General features: G+C 51.4%; 1 protein-coding gene across 1 annotated transcript in view; it reads left to right on the forward strand.

The window, feature by feature from the left end:
* The window catches only part of RYR1 (ryanodine receptor 1), a 223,826-nt gene that overhangs the window by 105,651 nt on the left and 101,301 nt on the right, over positions 1-16,874 (forward strand). Inside the window, exons 41-44 of the mRNA XM_056847594.1 lie at positions 12,168-12,300; positions 12,574-12,668; positions 13,576-13,711; positions 14,929-15,115. Of these exons, the coding sequence (XP_056703572.1) occupies positions 12,168-12,300; positions 12,574-12,668; positions 13,576-13,711; positions 14,929-15,115 (551 nt within the window). The remainder of the gene's footprint in view (positions 1-12,167; positions 12,301-12,573; positions 12,669-13,575; positions 13,712-14,928; positions 15,116-16,874) is intronic.

Consider the following 16,874-nt stretch of genomic DNA (forward strand, 5'->3'; position numbering starts at 1 on the left):
CGGCTGCGCGGAGGCTGCCCCGGCCCCCGCCCGGCCGCGCCGCCGCTTCCTGGGGCCGCCGGGAGCGGCCTTCTGCGGCTGCGCAGAGGCTGCCCCGGCCCCCGCCCGGCCGCGCCTCCGCATCCTGGGGCCTGGGGCGGCCTCCTGCAACTGCAGGGAGGCTGCCCCAGCCCCTGCCGGGTGCACCACCGCCGCCACCAGGGCCGCACCGCTTGCTCCCGGGAGCCCGTCAGGTAAGTCTGCGGGGGGGGGAGGGGTTATAAGCCGACCCTCGGCTTATACGCGGGTGCCTAATTTTTCCCCATTTTTGGGGAGAAATTAGGCACCTCGGCTTATACACGGGTCGGCTTATACACGGGCATATACGGTATACATCGAATTTTAACTTTCTGGATGGACCTGGAAATACCATTTCGGGTACACTTTGAGTGTCTGGTTTCTGGTGGGGGATAGTGTCAGCCCTTGGCCCACAGAACCAGAAATCACCACAAAGTCGTATAGAGTCCAAACAGATGGTTTTTACTGATCAAATAGGCATACAGTGCAAACGAATAAAATGACAGCTATGAAAGGCTCACTAGCTGGGAGATATTATAAGGCAGGAAAGGCGGGAGATTACACGCAGGAATACAGTTTCCCAGGAGCTGAGTTCCCAGGCTTAGGCATGCGACCTTGGGGGGCAGACAATACAGCACAGAGACAGAGGCAATAACGAAACCGAGATAGCAGCCTGACATTCTGCTCCCCTCAAGGCCCCCTCCCAGTTCGCAAGGGGGCTGGCCTGTTCGGGTAAGCAATGTGAAAGGCGTCGACGAGGACGGGGGCGGAGACATCCCGTGCGCGCACCCATTCGTCATAGGCAGGGGGGAAATGTTTCCAACGAACTAGATATTGGAGAGTACCATGGTGAATACGGGAGTCAAGGATCTTGGAGACTTCGAAGTGTTCTTCCCCCCCCCACCATGATGGGTTGCGCAGGCGGTGGGTCCGGATGCCACCGTGGAGAAGCAACATGGGGTTTGAGGAGGCTTATGTGGAAAACAGGATGCACACGCCTCAAGGATTTGGGGAGAGCCAGTTCCACTGTGACAGGGTTTATGACCCGAGTAATGGGGAAAGGGCCAATGAATTTGGCGCTGAGTTTATGGCACGGTTGGGTGGAACGGAGGTTTTTGGTGGAAAGGTAAACCAAAGCACCCACTTGCAGATCACCCCCGGGGGAGCGATGTTTGTCAGCTTGCGCTTTGTATTTACGTTTGGCCCGGTCGAGGTTGCTAACGAGCCAGGGCCAAGTGGTACGGAGGGCGTGTGCCCAGGAGGCAATGTCGGGGTTCCCCTCCCCCTCTACATCATCTGTAGGAACGATGGGACTGAAATCTTGTCCATACACAGCAAAAAACGGGCTAAAACCTGTGGATTGATGCATGGCATTATTGTAGGCATATTCTGCTAAAGGTAACAGTTCCACCCAGTTATCCTGGTGGTAGTTAACATAACAACGCAAATAACATTCGAGTACAGCATTGACACGTTCAGTTTGACCATCAGTTTGAGGATGGTATGCACTAGACAATCCCTGTTCCACCCCCACCAACTTGAGGAAAGCTTTCCAAAACTTAGAAACGAAACCACTTCCGCGGTCACAAATTATTTTACGCGGAAACGAATGTAAACGAAATATATGCGTTACGAAGAGGCGGGCCAGTTTCTGAGCAGAGGGGATCCCTGCACATGGAATCAAATGTATTTGCTTAGAAAACAAATCAGTAACAACCCACAACACAGTTTTACCCCCACTGAGAGGGAGATCAGTCATGAAGTCCATAGCAATCACTTCCCAAGGTCTGCTGGGCGTTTCAAGAGGTTGTAGCAATCCCGGGGGTTTGCCCTGCGATCGTTTCGCAGCGGCACAAACGGGACAGCTGCGGATGAAGGAGTCAATGTCGGAACGCATTCCCCCCCACCAGAACTGTCTGCGCAATAAGTGAAGGGTCTTCAGAAACCCAAAGTGCCCAGCTGTTTTGGCTCCATGAGCTAAATGTAAAACGTCCTTCCGGAGAGCTTTGGGTACATACAATTTTGAGTCTTTGTACCAGGACCCCCCTTGTTCCAAAACACCAGGAGGTAGGGTATGAGCGGAACGTTCTAAAAGGCACTGGTCCCGAAGGACAGTTAAAAAGGATTCGGAGATGGGGAGCTTGGAGGGAGCCCCCCCGTCGGTCCTGGAGATTTGAGAAATAGTTATAGGGTTAGTGCTTACGTGTGGCGGCGCGCAGACTGCAGGCGGCTGAGCGGTCGGAGGGGTAGGAGGGGCGGGAACTCCGGTCTGTTGCGGTGGCGGCTGGGCAGCCGGTTGGGCTGGCGGAGCTTGCGAGTTAGGGAAGGTGTGTTGATGCTGGGATCGGGTTTGCACAGCCAGCATAGGTAGGGCCCCACGTTGCATAGGGGTGAACAGAGAGTTGGTGGGTCTTTCGAGTTTTACCGGATATTGTGGTAAACGGGAGAGGGCATCCGCGAGAACGTTCTGCTTCCCAGGGACGTGCTTCAGGGTGAAACGGAACTGAGCAAAGAACTCCGCCCACCGTTGTTGTTTCGCCGATAGCTTATGGGACCCCGTGAGGGCAGCTAGATTTTTGTGATCGGTCCAAACTTCAAAGGGTACTTTAGACCCTTCCAAGAATTGCCGCCATAAAGTCAGTGCATGATGAACTGCAGAGGCCTCTTTCTCCCAGATGGGCCAGTTTAATTGAGCGTGCGCAAATTTTTTTGAAAAGTAAGCGCAAGGGTGAAGAAGACCGTCCGGTCCTTGTTGGAGGAGAGCCCCTCCCATGGCTACATCGGAAGCATCGACTTGCACAATGAACATTTGATTTGGGTCTGGGTGCCGTAGCACCGGCTCCGAAGTGAAGAGGCGTTTGAGGGCCAGAAAGGCGGCTTGGCATTGCTCAGTCCATAGGATTTTTGCGGAGGGCAAGGCAGCCGAGCTTACTTTTCCTTTAGTTTTCAGCAGGTCCGTAATGGGTAGAGCCACTTGGGCGAAGTTAGGGATGAATCCCCGATAGAAGTTTGCAAATCCCAGAAATTGCTGTACTTGCTTACGGTTGGTGGGGGGAGTCCAATCGAGGACGGCTTGGACTTTGGCGGGGTCCATGCGAAGACCTTGGTGGGAGATGATGTATCCCAAAAACGTGAGTTTGCTTTGGTGAAATTCACACTTAGCTAGTTTAGCGAACAGTTGATGGTTACGCAGGCGTTGTAGAACTTTTCTGACCAGAGTCACATGCTCGTCCATAGTTTTCGAATAAATGAGAATGTCATCTAAGTAGACCACCACCCCACGATATAGAAGGTCATGTAGGATTTCATTGATGAGTTGCATGAAGACCCCCGGGGCCCCTTTTAATCCGAACAGCATTACAAGGAATTCATACATTCCGAAACAGCTAGAGAAGGCAGTGAGGTGTTCATCTCCTTCGCGGATACGGACTCGGTAGTAGGCTTCCACCAAGTCTAATTTAGAGAACACACGGCCTTCCTGTAATTGTCCCAAAATATCCGATATTAATGGGATAGGATAGGCGTTGGTCTGGGTAACCGCATTGAGCTTTCTGAAGTCAATGCACAGGCGAAGGTCGCCCTCTTTTTTCCGGACGAAAAACGCGGGGGCCGAGTTTGGGGCATTCGAAGGGCGAATGAACCCTCTGGCGAGGTTTTTGTCCAAAAAGTCCCGGAGGACAGTGCGCTCGGAAGCGCTCATAGGGTAAATCTTACTTTTGGTTAATGTGCAGTCCTTTACTACTTCAATCGCACAGTCTGAGGCCCGGTGGGGGGGTAAGGCATCACATTCCTTAAGGTCGAAGACATCTTCAAAGTCCCGGTATACAGCGGGTAGAGCCGGTGGTACTGGGGCAGTAGAGGTTAACGCTGGAACGGGCGGAAATGGCAGAGCAAAGTTTTGCCGATGCTGGTCGCAGGTGGGACTAGCGAAAGAAATAGTGTTTGTTTCCCAATCAATACTGGGACTATGTCCTTTAATCCAGTTAATTCCCAAGACCACGTCAAATCGGATAGGGGCTATAGTGAAGTCTATTTGTTCCCAGTGGGAACCAATTCCCATTGCCACCCCTATGGTGCGATGATCAACTGGACCCCCCTGGAATTGGCTCCCGTCCATTTGAGCAAATTGGACGGGGGCGGGTAAAGCCTCTGAGTCGGCTCTGAGGGCAGCAAACGTGGTTTCGCTTATGAGAGTGCGACAGCAACCGGAGTCAATTAGTGCTTTGACGGGGATTTGTGGACCTCCGTTAAGTTGTTGTAAAACTGCATCTACGTAGACGGTGGAGTCCACTTCTTTGATTTTGGTAGGAGCATTCGGTTTGATAGGAAGATCCTGAGAGGTCTGTGGAGATGCTCCATTCACCACAGACCGGAGCCGTTTTTTGACAAGTCGAGGGGAGATTCCAGGTTTAAGGCTGGAGAAATCCAAGGGTTTTCCTCATCCGAAGAGGGAAAGCTGTCCCCCAATGGGGCACTTGTAATCCGAGACCCGGCGGGGTCGTTGGAAGCAGGCAGGGAGGCTGGGTCCCCGGCATGGAGTGCAGAGGGTGTGGGCCTTCCCGGAGCTGCGCTGCGGGTGGCCGCGGTGCCTCTGCGTGGTGGACGACCTCGGGCGCGGGTTGTCGTGCTGGGACGAAATAATTCCTGGCGGCGTGGGCAAACGGCTGCAAAGTGGCCCATTTCTCCGCATGTAAGACAGGCACCCCTCTGAAATCGGGCTTCACGTTCCTGGAGCGGACGTGGGGGATTTCGTGGGACGAGCAGTGGTGCCTTGGGTTGAGGCTTTTGGGTGCCCTTCTCCTTGTGCTTTTGACGGACGAGAGAAATAAAGCGGCGGCGGCTTTCCACTTCCTCGGCTAATAGGATCCAGCCTTCGAGGGTATCGGGATCGCCCCGCATGTAAGACCAGTTCAGAATGTCAGGATGCAAGGCTTCCCTGAAATGATGGATTAGGGTGGTCTCGGGCCAACCTACAATTTTACTTGCCAGTCGCTGAAATTCATCGGCAAATTCCCGAACTGTAGCAGAGCCTTGTTTTAATTGTAAGAGTTCCGTTTTGGCTCTTTCTCCCAGGAAGGGGTCCTCAAACCTCCTTCTCAGGGCAGTCATGAAGTTGTTGAGGGAACGAATCGCACGAGAGCGGGTGTCAAACTGGAGGACCATCCAGTCAGCCGCTTTGCCTGTCAGGAGGGAAGCTACGTACCGCACCCGGCTATCTTCCGTGGGGAAAAGTTGACCTTGTTCTCGCATATAACTGTCCACTTGATGCAAGAAACAAGGCAAAGTCTCAAGAGATCCGTCATACGTAGTCCTCAATTTGAGTTGCTTCCAAGGGCCGGGCGCGGGCTGACCCGGTTGCACGGGTGGTCCGGGCGGAGGAGCAACAGGAGCTCCAGGAGGCAAGGGTGGAGCAGGCACATTAGCAGGTGGTTGCACGGGTGGTCCGGGCGGAGGAGCAACAGGAGCTCCAGGAGGCAAGGGTGGAGCAGGCACATTAGCGGGTGGTTGTACGGGTACCCCCTGACCCGGTATCGGAACGGGCTGTCTCTGAGCTATCAGGGTTTGTTGTAATTGCCTGTTCTCGTGAAGCATAAGTTCCGTTACTTCTTGGAGTTGATCAACACGGTCGGAGAGCTCCCGATTCTGGGCTCGTAAAAGATGAACCTCCTCACTTGGGCCCCCAGTAAGATGAGGCTTACTGGTTCGGAAGCTCGTGGCCCATTGAGAGCTATCCCCATATAAATCCTCGTCTTCAGACTCATCTGAGTCAGGGTTTATGACCCGAGTAATGGGGAAAGGGCCAATGAATTTGGCGCTGAGTTTATGGCACGGTTGGGTGGAACGGAGGTTTTTGGTGGAAAGGTAAACCAAAGCACCCACTTGCAGATCACCCCCGGGGGAGCGATGTTTGTCAGCTTGCGCTTTGTATTTACGTTTGGCCCGGTCGAGGTTGCTAACGAGCCAGGGCCAAGTGGTACGGAGGGCGTGTGCCCAGGAGGCAATGTCGGGGTTCCCCTCCCCCTCTACATCATCTGTAGGAACGATGGGACTGAAATCTTGTCCATACACAGCAAAAAACGGGCTAAAACCTGTGGATTGATGCATGGCATTATTGTAGGCATATTCTGCTAAAGGTAACAGTTCCACCCAGTTATCCTGGTGGTAGTTAACATAACAACGCAAATAACATTCGAGTACAGCATTGACACGTTCAGTTTGACCATCAGTTTGAGGATGGTATGCACTAGACAATCCCTGTTCCACCCCCACCAACTTGAGGAAAGCTTTCCAAAACTTAGAAACGAAACCACTTCCGCGGTCACAAATTATTTTACGCGGAAACGAATGTAAACGAAATATATGCGTTACGAAGAGGCGGGCCAGTTTCTGAGCAGAGGGGATCCCTGCACATGGAATCAAATGTATTTGCTTAGAAAACAAATCAGTAACAACCCACAACACAGTTTTACCCCCACTGAGAGGGAGATCAGTCATGAAGTCCATAGCAATCACTTCCCAAGGTCTGCTGGGCGTTTCAAGAGGTTGTAGCAATCCCGGGGGTTTGCCCTGCGATCGTTTCGCAGCGGCACAAACGGGACAGCTGCGGATGAAGGAGTCAATGTCGGAACGCATTCCCCCCCACCAGAACTGTCTGCGCAATAAGTGAAGGGTCTTCAGAAACCCAAAGTGCCCAGCTGTTTTGGCTCCATGAGCTAAATGTAAAACGTCCTTCCGGAGAGCTTTGGGTACATACAATTTTGAGTCTTTGTACCAGGACCCCCCTTGTTCCAAAACACCAGGAGGTAGGGTATGAGCGGAACGTTCTAAAAGGCACTGGTCCCGAAGGACAGTTAAAAAGGATTCGGAGATGGGGAGCTTGGAGGGAGCCCCCCCGTCGGTCCTGGAGATTTGAGAAATAGTTATAGGGTTAGTGCTTACGTGTGGCGGCGCGCAGACTGCAGGCGGCTGAGCGGTCGGAGGGGTAGGAGGGGCGGGAACTCCGGTCTGTTGCGGTGGCGGCTGGGCAGCCGGTTGGGCTGGCGGAGCTTGCGAGTTAGGGAAGGTGTGTTGATGCTGGGATCGGGTTTGCACAGCCAGCATAGGTAGGGCCCCACGTTGCATAGGGGTGAACAGAGAGTTGGTGGGTCTTTCGAGTTTTACCGGATATTGTGGTAAACGGGAGAGGGCATCCGCGAGAACGTTCTGCTTCCCAGGGACGTGCTTCAGGGTGAAACGGAACTGAGCAAAGAACTCCGCCCACCGTTGTTGTTTCGCCGATAGCTTATGGGACCCCGTGAGGGCAGCTAGATTTTTGTGATCGGTCCAAACTTCAAAGGGTACTTTAGACCCTTCCAAGAATTGCCGCCATAAAGTCAGTGCATGATGAACTGCAGAGGCCTCTTTCTCCCAGATGGGCCAGTTTAATTGAGCGTGCGCAAATTTTTTTGAAAAGTAAGCGCAAGGGTGAAGAAGACCGTCCGGTCCTTGTTGGAGGAGAGCCCCTCCCATGGCTACATCGGAAGCATCGACTTGCACAATGAACATTTGATTTGGGTCTGGGTGCCGTAGCACCGGCTCCGAAGTGAAGAGGCGTTTGAGGGCCAGAAAGGCGGCTTGGCATTGCTCAGTCCATAGGATTTTTGCGGAGGGCAAGGCAGCCGAGCTTACTTTTCCTTTAGTTTTCAGCAGGTCCGTAATGGGTAGAGCCACTTGGGCGAAGTTAGGGATGAATCCCCGATAGAAGTTTGCAAATCCCAGAAATTGCTGTACTTGCTTACGGTTGGTGGGGGGAGTCCAATCGAGGACGGCTTGGACTTTGGCGGGGTCCATGCGAAGACCTTGGTGGGAGATGATGTATCCCAAAAACGTGAGTTTGCTTTGGTGAAATTCACACTTAGCTAGTTTAGCGAACAGTTGATGGTTACGCAGGCGTTGTAGAACTTTTCTGACCAGAGTCACATGCTCGTCCATAGTTTTCGAATAAATGAGAATGTCATCTAAGTAGACCACCACCCCACGATATAGAAGGTCATGTAGGATTTCATTGATGAGTTGCATGAAGACCCCCGGGGCCCCTTTTAATCCGAACGGCATTACAAGGAATTCATACATTCCGAAACAGCTAGAGAAGGCAGTGAGGTGTTCATCTCCTTCGCGGATACGGACTCGGTAGTAGGCTTCCACCAAGTCTAATTTAGAGAACACACGGCCTTCCTGTAATTGTCCCAAAATATCCGATATTAATGGGATAGGATAGGCGTTGGTCTGGGTAACCGCATTGAGCTTTCTGAAGTCAATGCACAGGCGAAGGTCGCCCTCTTTTTTCCGGACGAAAAACGCGGGGGCCGAGTTTGGGGCATTCGAAGGGCGAATGAACCCTCTGGCGAGGTTTTTGTCCAAAAAGTCCCGGAGGACAGTGCGCTCGGAAGCGCTCATAGGGTAAATCTTACTTTTGGTTAATGTGCAGTCCTTTACTACTTCAATCGCACAGTCTGAGGCCCGGTGGGGGGGTAAGGCATCACATTCCTTAAGGTCGAAGACATCTTCAAAGTCCCGGTATACAGCGGGTAGAGCCGGTGGTACTGGGGCAGTAGAGGTTAACGCTGGAACGGGCGGAAATGGCAGAGCAAAGTTTTGCCGATGCTGGTCGCAGGTGGGACTAGCGAAAGAAATAGTGTTTGTTTCCCAATCAATACTGGGACTATGTCCTTTAATCCAGTTAATTCCCAAGACCACGTCAAATCGGATAGGGGCTATAGTGAAGTCTATTTGTTCCCAGTGGGAACCAATTCCCATTGCCACCCCTATGGTGCGATGATCAACTGGACCCCCCTGGAATTGGCTCCCGTCCATTTGAGCAAATTGGACGGGGGCGGGTAAAGCCTCTGAGTCGGCTCTGAGGGCAGCAAACGTGGTTTCGCTTATGAGAGTGCGACAGCAACCGGAGTCAATTAGTGCTTTGACGGGGATTTGTGGACCTCCGTTAAGTTGTTGTAAAACTGCATCTACGTAGACGGTGGAGTCCACTTCTTTGATTTTGGTAGGAGCATTCGGTTTGATAGGAAGATCCTGAGAGGTCTGTGGAGATGCTCCATTCACCACAGACCGGAGCCGTTTTTTGACAAGTCGAGGGGAGATTCCAGGTTTAAGGCTGGAGAAATCCAAGGGTTTTCCTCATCCGAAGAGGGAAAGCTGTCCCCCAATGGGGCACTTGTAATCCGAGACCCGGCGGGGTCGTTGGAAGCAGGCAGGGAGGCTGGGTCCCCGGCATGGAGTGCAGAGGGTGTGGGCCTTCCCGGAGCTGCGCTGCGGGTGGCCGCGGTGCCTCTGCGTGGTGGACGACCTCGGGCGCGGGTTGTCGTGCTGGGACGAAATAATTCCTGGCGGCGTGGGCAAACGGCTGCAAAGTGGCCCATTTCTCCGCATGTAAGACAGGCACCCCTCTGAAATCGGGCTTCACGTTCCTGGAGCGGACGTGGGGGATTTCGTGGGACGAGCAGTGGTGCCTTGGGTTGAGGCTTTTGGGTGCCCTTCTCCTTGTGCTTTTGACGGACGAGAGAAATAAAGCGGCGGCGGCTTTCCACTTCCTCGGCTAATAGGATCCAGCCTTCGAGGGTATCGGGATCGCCCCGCATGTAAGACCAGTTCAGAATGTCAGGATGCAAGGCTTCCCTGAAATGATGGATTAGGGTGGTCTCGGGCCAACCTACAATTTTACTTGCCAGTCGCTGAAATTCATCGGCAAATTCCCGAACTGTAGCAGAGCCTTGTTTTAATTGTAAGAGTTCCGTTTTGGCTCTTTCTCCCAGGAAGGGGTCCTCAAACCTCCTTCTCAGGGCAGTCATGAAGTTGTTGAGGGAACGAATCGCACGAGAGCGGGTGTCAAACTGGAGGACCATCCAGTCAGCCGCTTTGCCTGTCAGGAGGGAAGCTACGTACCGCACCCGGCTATCTTCCGTGGGGAAAAGTTGACCTTGTTCTCGCATATAACTGTCCACTTGATGCAAGAAACAAGGCAAAGTCTCAAGAGATCCGTCATACGTAGTCCTCAATTTGAGTTGCTTCCAAGGGCCGGGCGCGGGCTGACCCGGTTGCACGGGTGGTCCGGGCGGAGGAGCAACAGGAGCTCCAGGAGGCAAGGGTGGAGCAGGCACATTAGCAGGTGGTTGCACGGGTGGTCCGGGCGGAGGAGCAACAGGAGCTCCAGGAGGTAAGGGTGGAGCAGGCACATTAGCGGGTGGTTGTACGGGTACCCCCTGACCCGGTATCGGAACGGGCTGTCTCTGAGCTATCAGGGTTTGTTGTAATTGCCTGTTCTCGTGAAGCATAAGTTCCGTTACTTCTTGGAGTTGATCAACACGGTCGGAGAGCTCCCGATTCTGGGCTCGTAAAAGATGAACCTCCTCACTTGGGCCCCCAGTAAGATGAGGCTTACTGGTTCGGAAGCTCGTGGCCCATTGAGAGCTATCCCCATATAAATCCTCGTCTTCAGACTCATCTGAGTCTCGACGTCGGTCAGCCAAACGGCGTGCGCGTTGGGTCGCACGCGACGGGACAAACGCCGGGGAAAAAGTTAGACCTGATAGTCCCAGTACATAGTCCTTGGGGCGCGTGTCCACGTTCGCCTGATTCCTTGCTGCAGCCGCCCTGGCTGCTTCCGCCGCCTCTCTCTCTCTTGCGACCCTAGCCGCTTCGGCGGCTTGCTGATCCGCAAGAACTTTGGCGTTCTCAAGTCTTAGGGCAGCCTCTGCCGTAATGCGCGGCAAAAGTTCTGTCTCGAGGAGCAAGAGTATGGGGTCAGGTTCCCCGCCCAGCAGAGGTTGTACTCGAACCGCCAGTGCGGATGCCTCGGCTCCAAACGTCGGGGTCAAAACTTGAGCCAAGGTGGCTACCGGGGTGTCCTTTGTACATTCCACAAGGAGAAGAGCGGTGCTAATAGCGACTCGCTTGGCCTCAGCCTGGCAGCTGGCCGCATCCGGGATCAGGGAAAAACCCTCCGGTGGGGCTCCCGCCATGGTAGAAAGAGTTTGTCGAGAAATAAGATTATCCAAAAGTCCAGTTAATATTTGTAAATCCTCAGTCGCCAATCGGGCATCGTCCAGTAATTGATCCAAGTCCTGAAGATCTAAACGAGCATCAGTATCCTCCGATGTTAACATCCAGAGACGTCCTGTAAGAGATTGCCACTGCGCGTGTACCAGTCCCCTCAAGCGGCAAACCTCTCGGTTCGTCCGGAAAAGTTCAGCGATTAAGTCCTGTAACAGAGTAGGGTCCTCTGAGAAGGGCTCCAGGGTAGTAGATCACCTGGAGAGCTGCACAGCTCCCATCCAAGTGGCAGGCGAACCCCCCTGGGCTCCAGCCTGGCTAGGAGAACGGTGAAGATGTGTGATAGCTGTCATAATGTCAGCCCTTGGCCCACAGAACCAGAAATCACCACAAAGTCGTATAGAGTCCAAACAGATGGTTTTTACTGATCAAATAGGCATACAGTGCAAACGAATAAAATGACAGCTATGAAAGGCTCACTAGCTGGGAGATATTATAAGGCAGGAAAGGCGGGAGATTACACGCAGGAATACAGTTTCCCAGGAGCTGAGTTCCCAGGCTTAGGCATGCGACCTTGGGGGGCAGACAATACAGCACAGAGACAGAGGCAATAACGAAACCGAGATAGCAGCCTGACAGATAGGTATAGAAATTTTGGGGAGGTTTTATGTCCTAGTCTTATCCATGTAGCAAATTTCTGGGCTCTAGTTCATCAGGAAATAACCCCTAACCATTTTGATTTCCTCACCCATCATAGGCTTGCTTTAAACCACAATGGTAGCAAGCGATAAGAATCCCCCCCGCCCTGTGTGATGTTGCATGTGCTCAGCATCAACATTGTAGCAGCCCTTTTTAAGTGAGTCAGCAGGCACATGTAACATCCCAGGGGCAAGTTCTTGCTTTCCATGTGTCCTCTTTGAATAAAGCCAAGAGAGCAAGTGAGAGATAAGTCTACGGGATCGTCTTGGGCCAGCTGTGGGAGAGGGGGAGGATAATACTTGATGAGGCAGGCAACCAGCCGATGTTTAAAGTCATTTCTTTCCCCCCCCCCGTCCCTCAACTAGGAGATCCGCTTCCCTAAGATGGTGACCAACTGCTGCCGTTTCCTGTGCTATTTCTGCCGTATCAGCCGCCAGAACCAGCGCTCCATGTTCGACCACCTCAGCTACCTACTAGAGAACAGTGGGATTGGGCTAGGTGAGGCAGCAGCATTAGGAAGGGTGCAGGATGGGGGTGGATCACAGTGTGTGTGTGGAGAGGGGGAAGCACCCACTCCTCCAGAAAAGAAAAGGGGGGTAAAACACCCATATTTTAAATGTGGATTTTAAGAATTAACATTTTGGCATTATTGATTTGAATATTGAAAACATTGCCCTTAAAAAAAGAAAGAAATATCCTTCCTTAATCCCGCCAGGCTCTATGCCTTGAGCTTCAAAAGCTTCCTGTTGACCATTTCCTTTGTTCCTCCAGGCATGCGTGGATCCACTCCCTTGGATGTGGCAGCTGCTTCCGTGATTGATAACAATGAGTTGGCACTGGCCTTGCAGGAGCAAGACCTGGAGAAGGTAGCATGCAGAGACAGAAGAGTAGCAGAAGAACGGGTGGGGACCGTATGGTTCAGGGCTGACCAATCTGGGCAGCCATTGTGTCCTTTTGGCCTGGAAGGAGTAAGCTCCTTTTAGTTCGCCAGCAGCCACATTCCACCATTTCCTTCCCTGAACAAGCTGGGGGTTTAAGAAGTAATGAAGAAGAAGAAGGAGGAGGAGGAGCTGGTTTTTATACTCCAATTTACTCTACATTTTAAGGAGACACAAACTGATTTACAATCGCCTTCCCTTCCCCTCCCCACAACAGACACCTTGTGAAGTAGGTGGGGCTGAGAGAGTTCAGAGAGAACTGTGATTGGCCCAAGGTCACCCAGCAGGCTTCATGTGGAGGAGTGGGGAAACCAACCCTGTTCTCCAGATTAGAGTCCACTATTCTTAACCACTACACCAAGCTGTGACAGTGTTAATAAAGACTCTTCCTTCTTTTTGATGTTGTAAACACAATTGGGTCTACCCACGTCACCTCTGTTTATGGTGGTGTGGTGAACAGAGTGGTGGACTGGGACCCTGGGCAGCCTGGGTTCGAATTCCCACATCTACCATAGAAGCTCTCTGGGTGACCTTGAGCCTGTCACAAACTCTCAGCCTGGTCTACCTCACAGGGTTGTCATTGCAAGAAAATGAAGGAGGGGAGAACAATGTTCTAAGCCGTTTTGAGTCCCAATGGTGGGGAGAAAAGCAGGACATAAATAAATAAATGCATCATAAATAAATGCAAATGCATGTATTTACACCAGTTTTGATTGCTTGGAATGAAGGTAAAATACTCCAGTTATGGATCTGGTTCTCCACCTCATTGGTTTCCTTAAGGAACATCCTATTGGTAGGAACTTGCACTAATTTGTTTTGTCCCTTGTCTCCTCAGGTGGTGACGTATCTGGCGGGGGCTGGCCTCCAGAGCTGTCCAATGCTGCTCGCCAAGGGGTATCCTGACATTGGCTGGAACCCCTGTGGGGGTGAGCGATATCTGGACTTCCTGCGCTTCACTGTCTTTGTCAATGGTGAGTTTGGCATAGGAGAGGCGATCTGTAGTACAGTGAGAATATTCACTATTCATGGGTGATTCAGAGTTGAAACGGTGAAACAAACCGTCCCCCATAAGATCTGGGGTCTGGTTGGCTGCATTGAACTCAGAAACAGACTGGCAGCCAACGTAGCTGTTTCAAAATGGGCAGCAGTTCCCTGCAGCTAGCCCCTGACAACACTGCATTCTGGACCAGTTGTAGTTTCTGGGTTGTCTTCAAGGGCAGCCCCACACATAGCACATTGCAGTAATCCAACCATGAGGTTATAGAAGCACAGATCAGCAATGCCAGATCAGCTGAGCCTAGGTAACGAGAGAGTTGGAGAATCAGATGCAGCTGATAGAAGCCACTCCTGGGCACCATGCCAAGCTTCTTTTCAAACAGCAAGGCAGCGTCCCCAAACTCTTAATCTGCTCTGGAAAAGCCTACGCCACTCCATCTAGGACAAGCAGTACTGGAGATACTGGAGATCAGTTGGGGGAGCAGCAGAATTTGTTGGGTAGGATGTTGGGTAGGAAGCCTAGCAGTGATATGGGGTGGGGGGGCACAATGGGACTGATTGATGAGTTCAGGACTGCTGCTAAGGGCCTAAAACAAGGATCAGCAACCTTTATTTCCTGAGTACCAAAAACCCTATAATGTCTACCCATGAATATGTTGAAGTGCTAGCAGCAAAAGGGGCAGGTGGCTGGAGGGAGAACAATTGCTATTGGTCAGGCACTCTTGGTGGGTGGAGGGACAGTGATTGCTATTGGCCAGGCACACTGGGGAGCAAGCTGTATCCCAGCATTTCTGCCAATACCTTGGGTTGGGAACCCAGTCCTGAGTGCCTAGCAAAATGTTCTGGTGTGTCAATGTTCAGTATGCAAGCCCAGGAGTGCATTTCCCCGATCAGAAAACTTGTTTGCCCGCTAGGCAGCCTGTGGGCCAAATTAGGCTTACCCATATATTTCCATGCCTTTTGCCACAATCATAATGACTAAAATCCTTATTTTTGAATGAGCAAATTAAAAAAAAAACCTTTTAGAACTGCAAAATGTTTAGATGTGCCATGTCCTTCTGTGGCAAAACTATAAATGTGTCAAGTGTGGATTTCCTCGGGCAGTGTCTGTCTTCTCACCACCTCACTTCTTAACCTGTTTCCTGGCTCATGCAGTTCCCTCTTTCCCTTCCTACCCTCCTGCTTTCCACAGGAGAAAGTGTGGAAGAGAATGCCAACGTGGTTGTACGGCTGTTGATCCGGCGTCCCGAGTGCTTTGGCCCCGCCCTACGGGGTGAGGGTGGCAACGGTCTGTTGGCAGCCATAGAGGAGGCCATCCAGATCTCTCAGGATCCTGCCCGTGATGGGCCCACAGTCAAGAAGGATCGCCGTCGGGAGCTGTGAGTGAGACTGGGGTGGCACATTTGGGAAGGGGGCAGGACACATTGCATTATATGCATGGAGGTGTTGGCAGAATGTGCTAAGTATGCAGAGAAGCAGACTCACTGATTAAAGGTAACGTTGCTCTTTATTGAGAGAACTACATTTTGAATAGGAAAGCTGAGAGACAGAGCCTATAGCTGTCTAACTAGCTAAGGAGAGAGAGGGTAGTGTGATTTCTGAGAAGAAGCAGGAAATTAGACTTAAGAATATCAGTCTAAGGACAGACAAGAGGTGAGTCTGATGCTTCTCTGCATACTTGGCACATTCTGCCAACAAATGTTATGGTTGCCCAGAATCAGTTAAACTGATTGAAAGAAAAGTTTGCCCCAAGGCTCAGGAGAGTTAGTGGACAAAGGCAAAGGAATTAAGATGGCCACCCCCCACCATGGAGATCGGAACCCTCGCTTTGAAGCTTTGACAGAGAAGAATTACAGAGCCCATAACCTATACATAGTTCCCTCAATAAAGAGCAACTTTATCTTTAATCAGTGAGTCTGATGCTACAAACTTAGCACACTCTGCTAACAGTGGGAGGGATGCAGAGATAAAGTAGGACACATCCCATGGATGTAGATCCCAGCCTTGAATCAGAGGATATCAGGTGAAGGCCAGAGTGCTCAGTCTGTTGGCCCCACCAATGACCTGGAAACTTTTGTAGTTTTTCCAGGGGTCGATGAGTACCATGTGACCTGCTCTAGCCTGCCACTGGTTTTCATGCAGCTTCCCTCCTTTGGCACATGCTGAATTCCTGTCTGGCCCCTTCACTGAGGCACTTAGTCCTGACAGAGGACCATGATATTCACAAAATGCACAAAAGACACACACATCTTTTGGGCATGCTGAGGGTGGGGTGGAGCCTAGGGAGGGCAGGGCTTGGGGAGGGGAGGGACCTCAGTGTGGCATAATACCCTCCAAAACAGCCTGTTGGAAGAATTTTCCTTTTGCCCTTTCCCTCGGTCCTTGATGTAAATGGAAGATCTCTGCTAGCCTACTCACCAAAGCTTAGCTTAGAGATGGGATAATCAGAACAGGCCATTCATTCCTGCATCACCCTCAAACATCACATTGAACATATATCAGTAAAACATGCAGGTTTATTAGGCTTACAAGAGATATATAAGGTAAGAGAACAACAACAAGAAAACACAACAATACTTTGGTAAATATTCAAGATAGAAAATAACAGACCCACATAAAATGGACACACTAGCAGACAGACAATCAGAGCGCTCTGGGTCATCCCAAGGAGAGAATGGCAGGAACTGAGAAGCCTGTCCTCTTTCCCTAGAATGACAAAATACCAGGATTTTGGGAGGCTCTTTTATAGGTAAAACTGTGGGAGAAAGATTTTTACAACAGCCCTCCTTTCAAGTTTTCCCGGAGATGGGCTTGCCATATTTTTGTTTTGAAGCTTTCGGTTCCCAGAGTTTCTGACAAATGTTTGCCTATGAAGTCTTGTGTATTTTAACACCTTACCCCAATCTAGCAGATAGATTGCTGCCTGACCAAATGTCTGTTCCCTCATCATCCCCCAATCTAGCAGATAGATTGCTGCCTGACCAAATGTCTGTTCCCTCATCAAACAATTACAAGCATCCTGGTGTGTTTACTTTTGGGTGAACTAGCTCCTTAGCCTGCAATTTCCTCCAAGATCAGAGGCTCTAATTGGAACTGGGGTCAGCTAAAAAGTCAGGTCTTCTAAGCTAGAGATTACTA

This window comes from Euleptes europaea, chromosome 3 (assembly GCF_029931775.1).
Source record: "Euleptes europaea isolate rEulEur1 chromosome 3, rEulEur1.hap1, whole genome shotgun sequence".
Lineage (NCBI taxonomy): Eukaryota > Metazoa > Chordata > Lepidosauria > Squamata > Sphaerodactylidae > Euleptes > Euleptes europaea.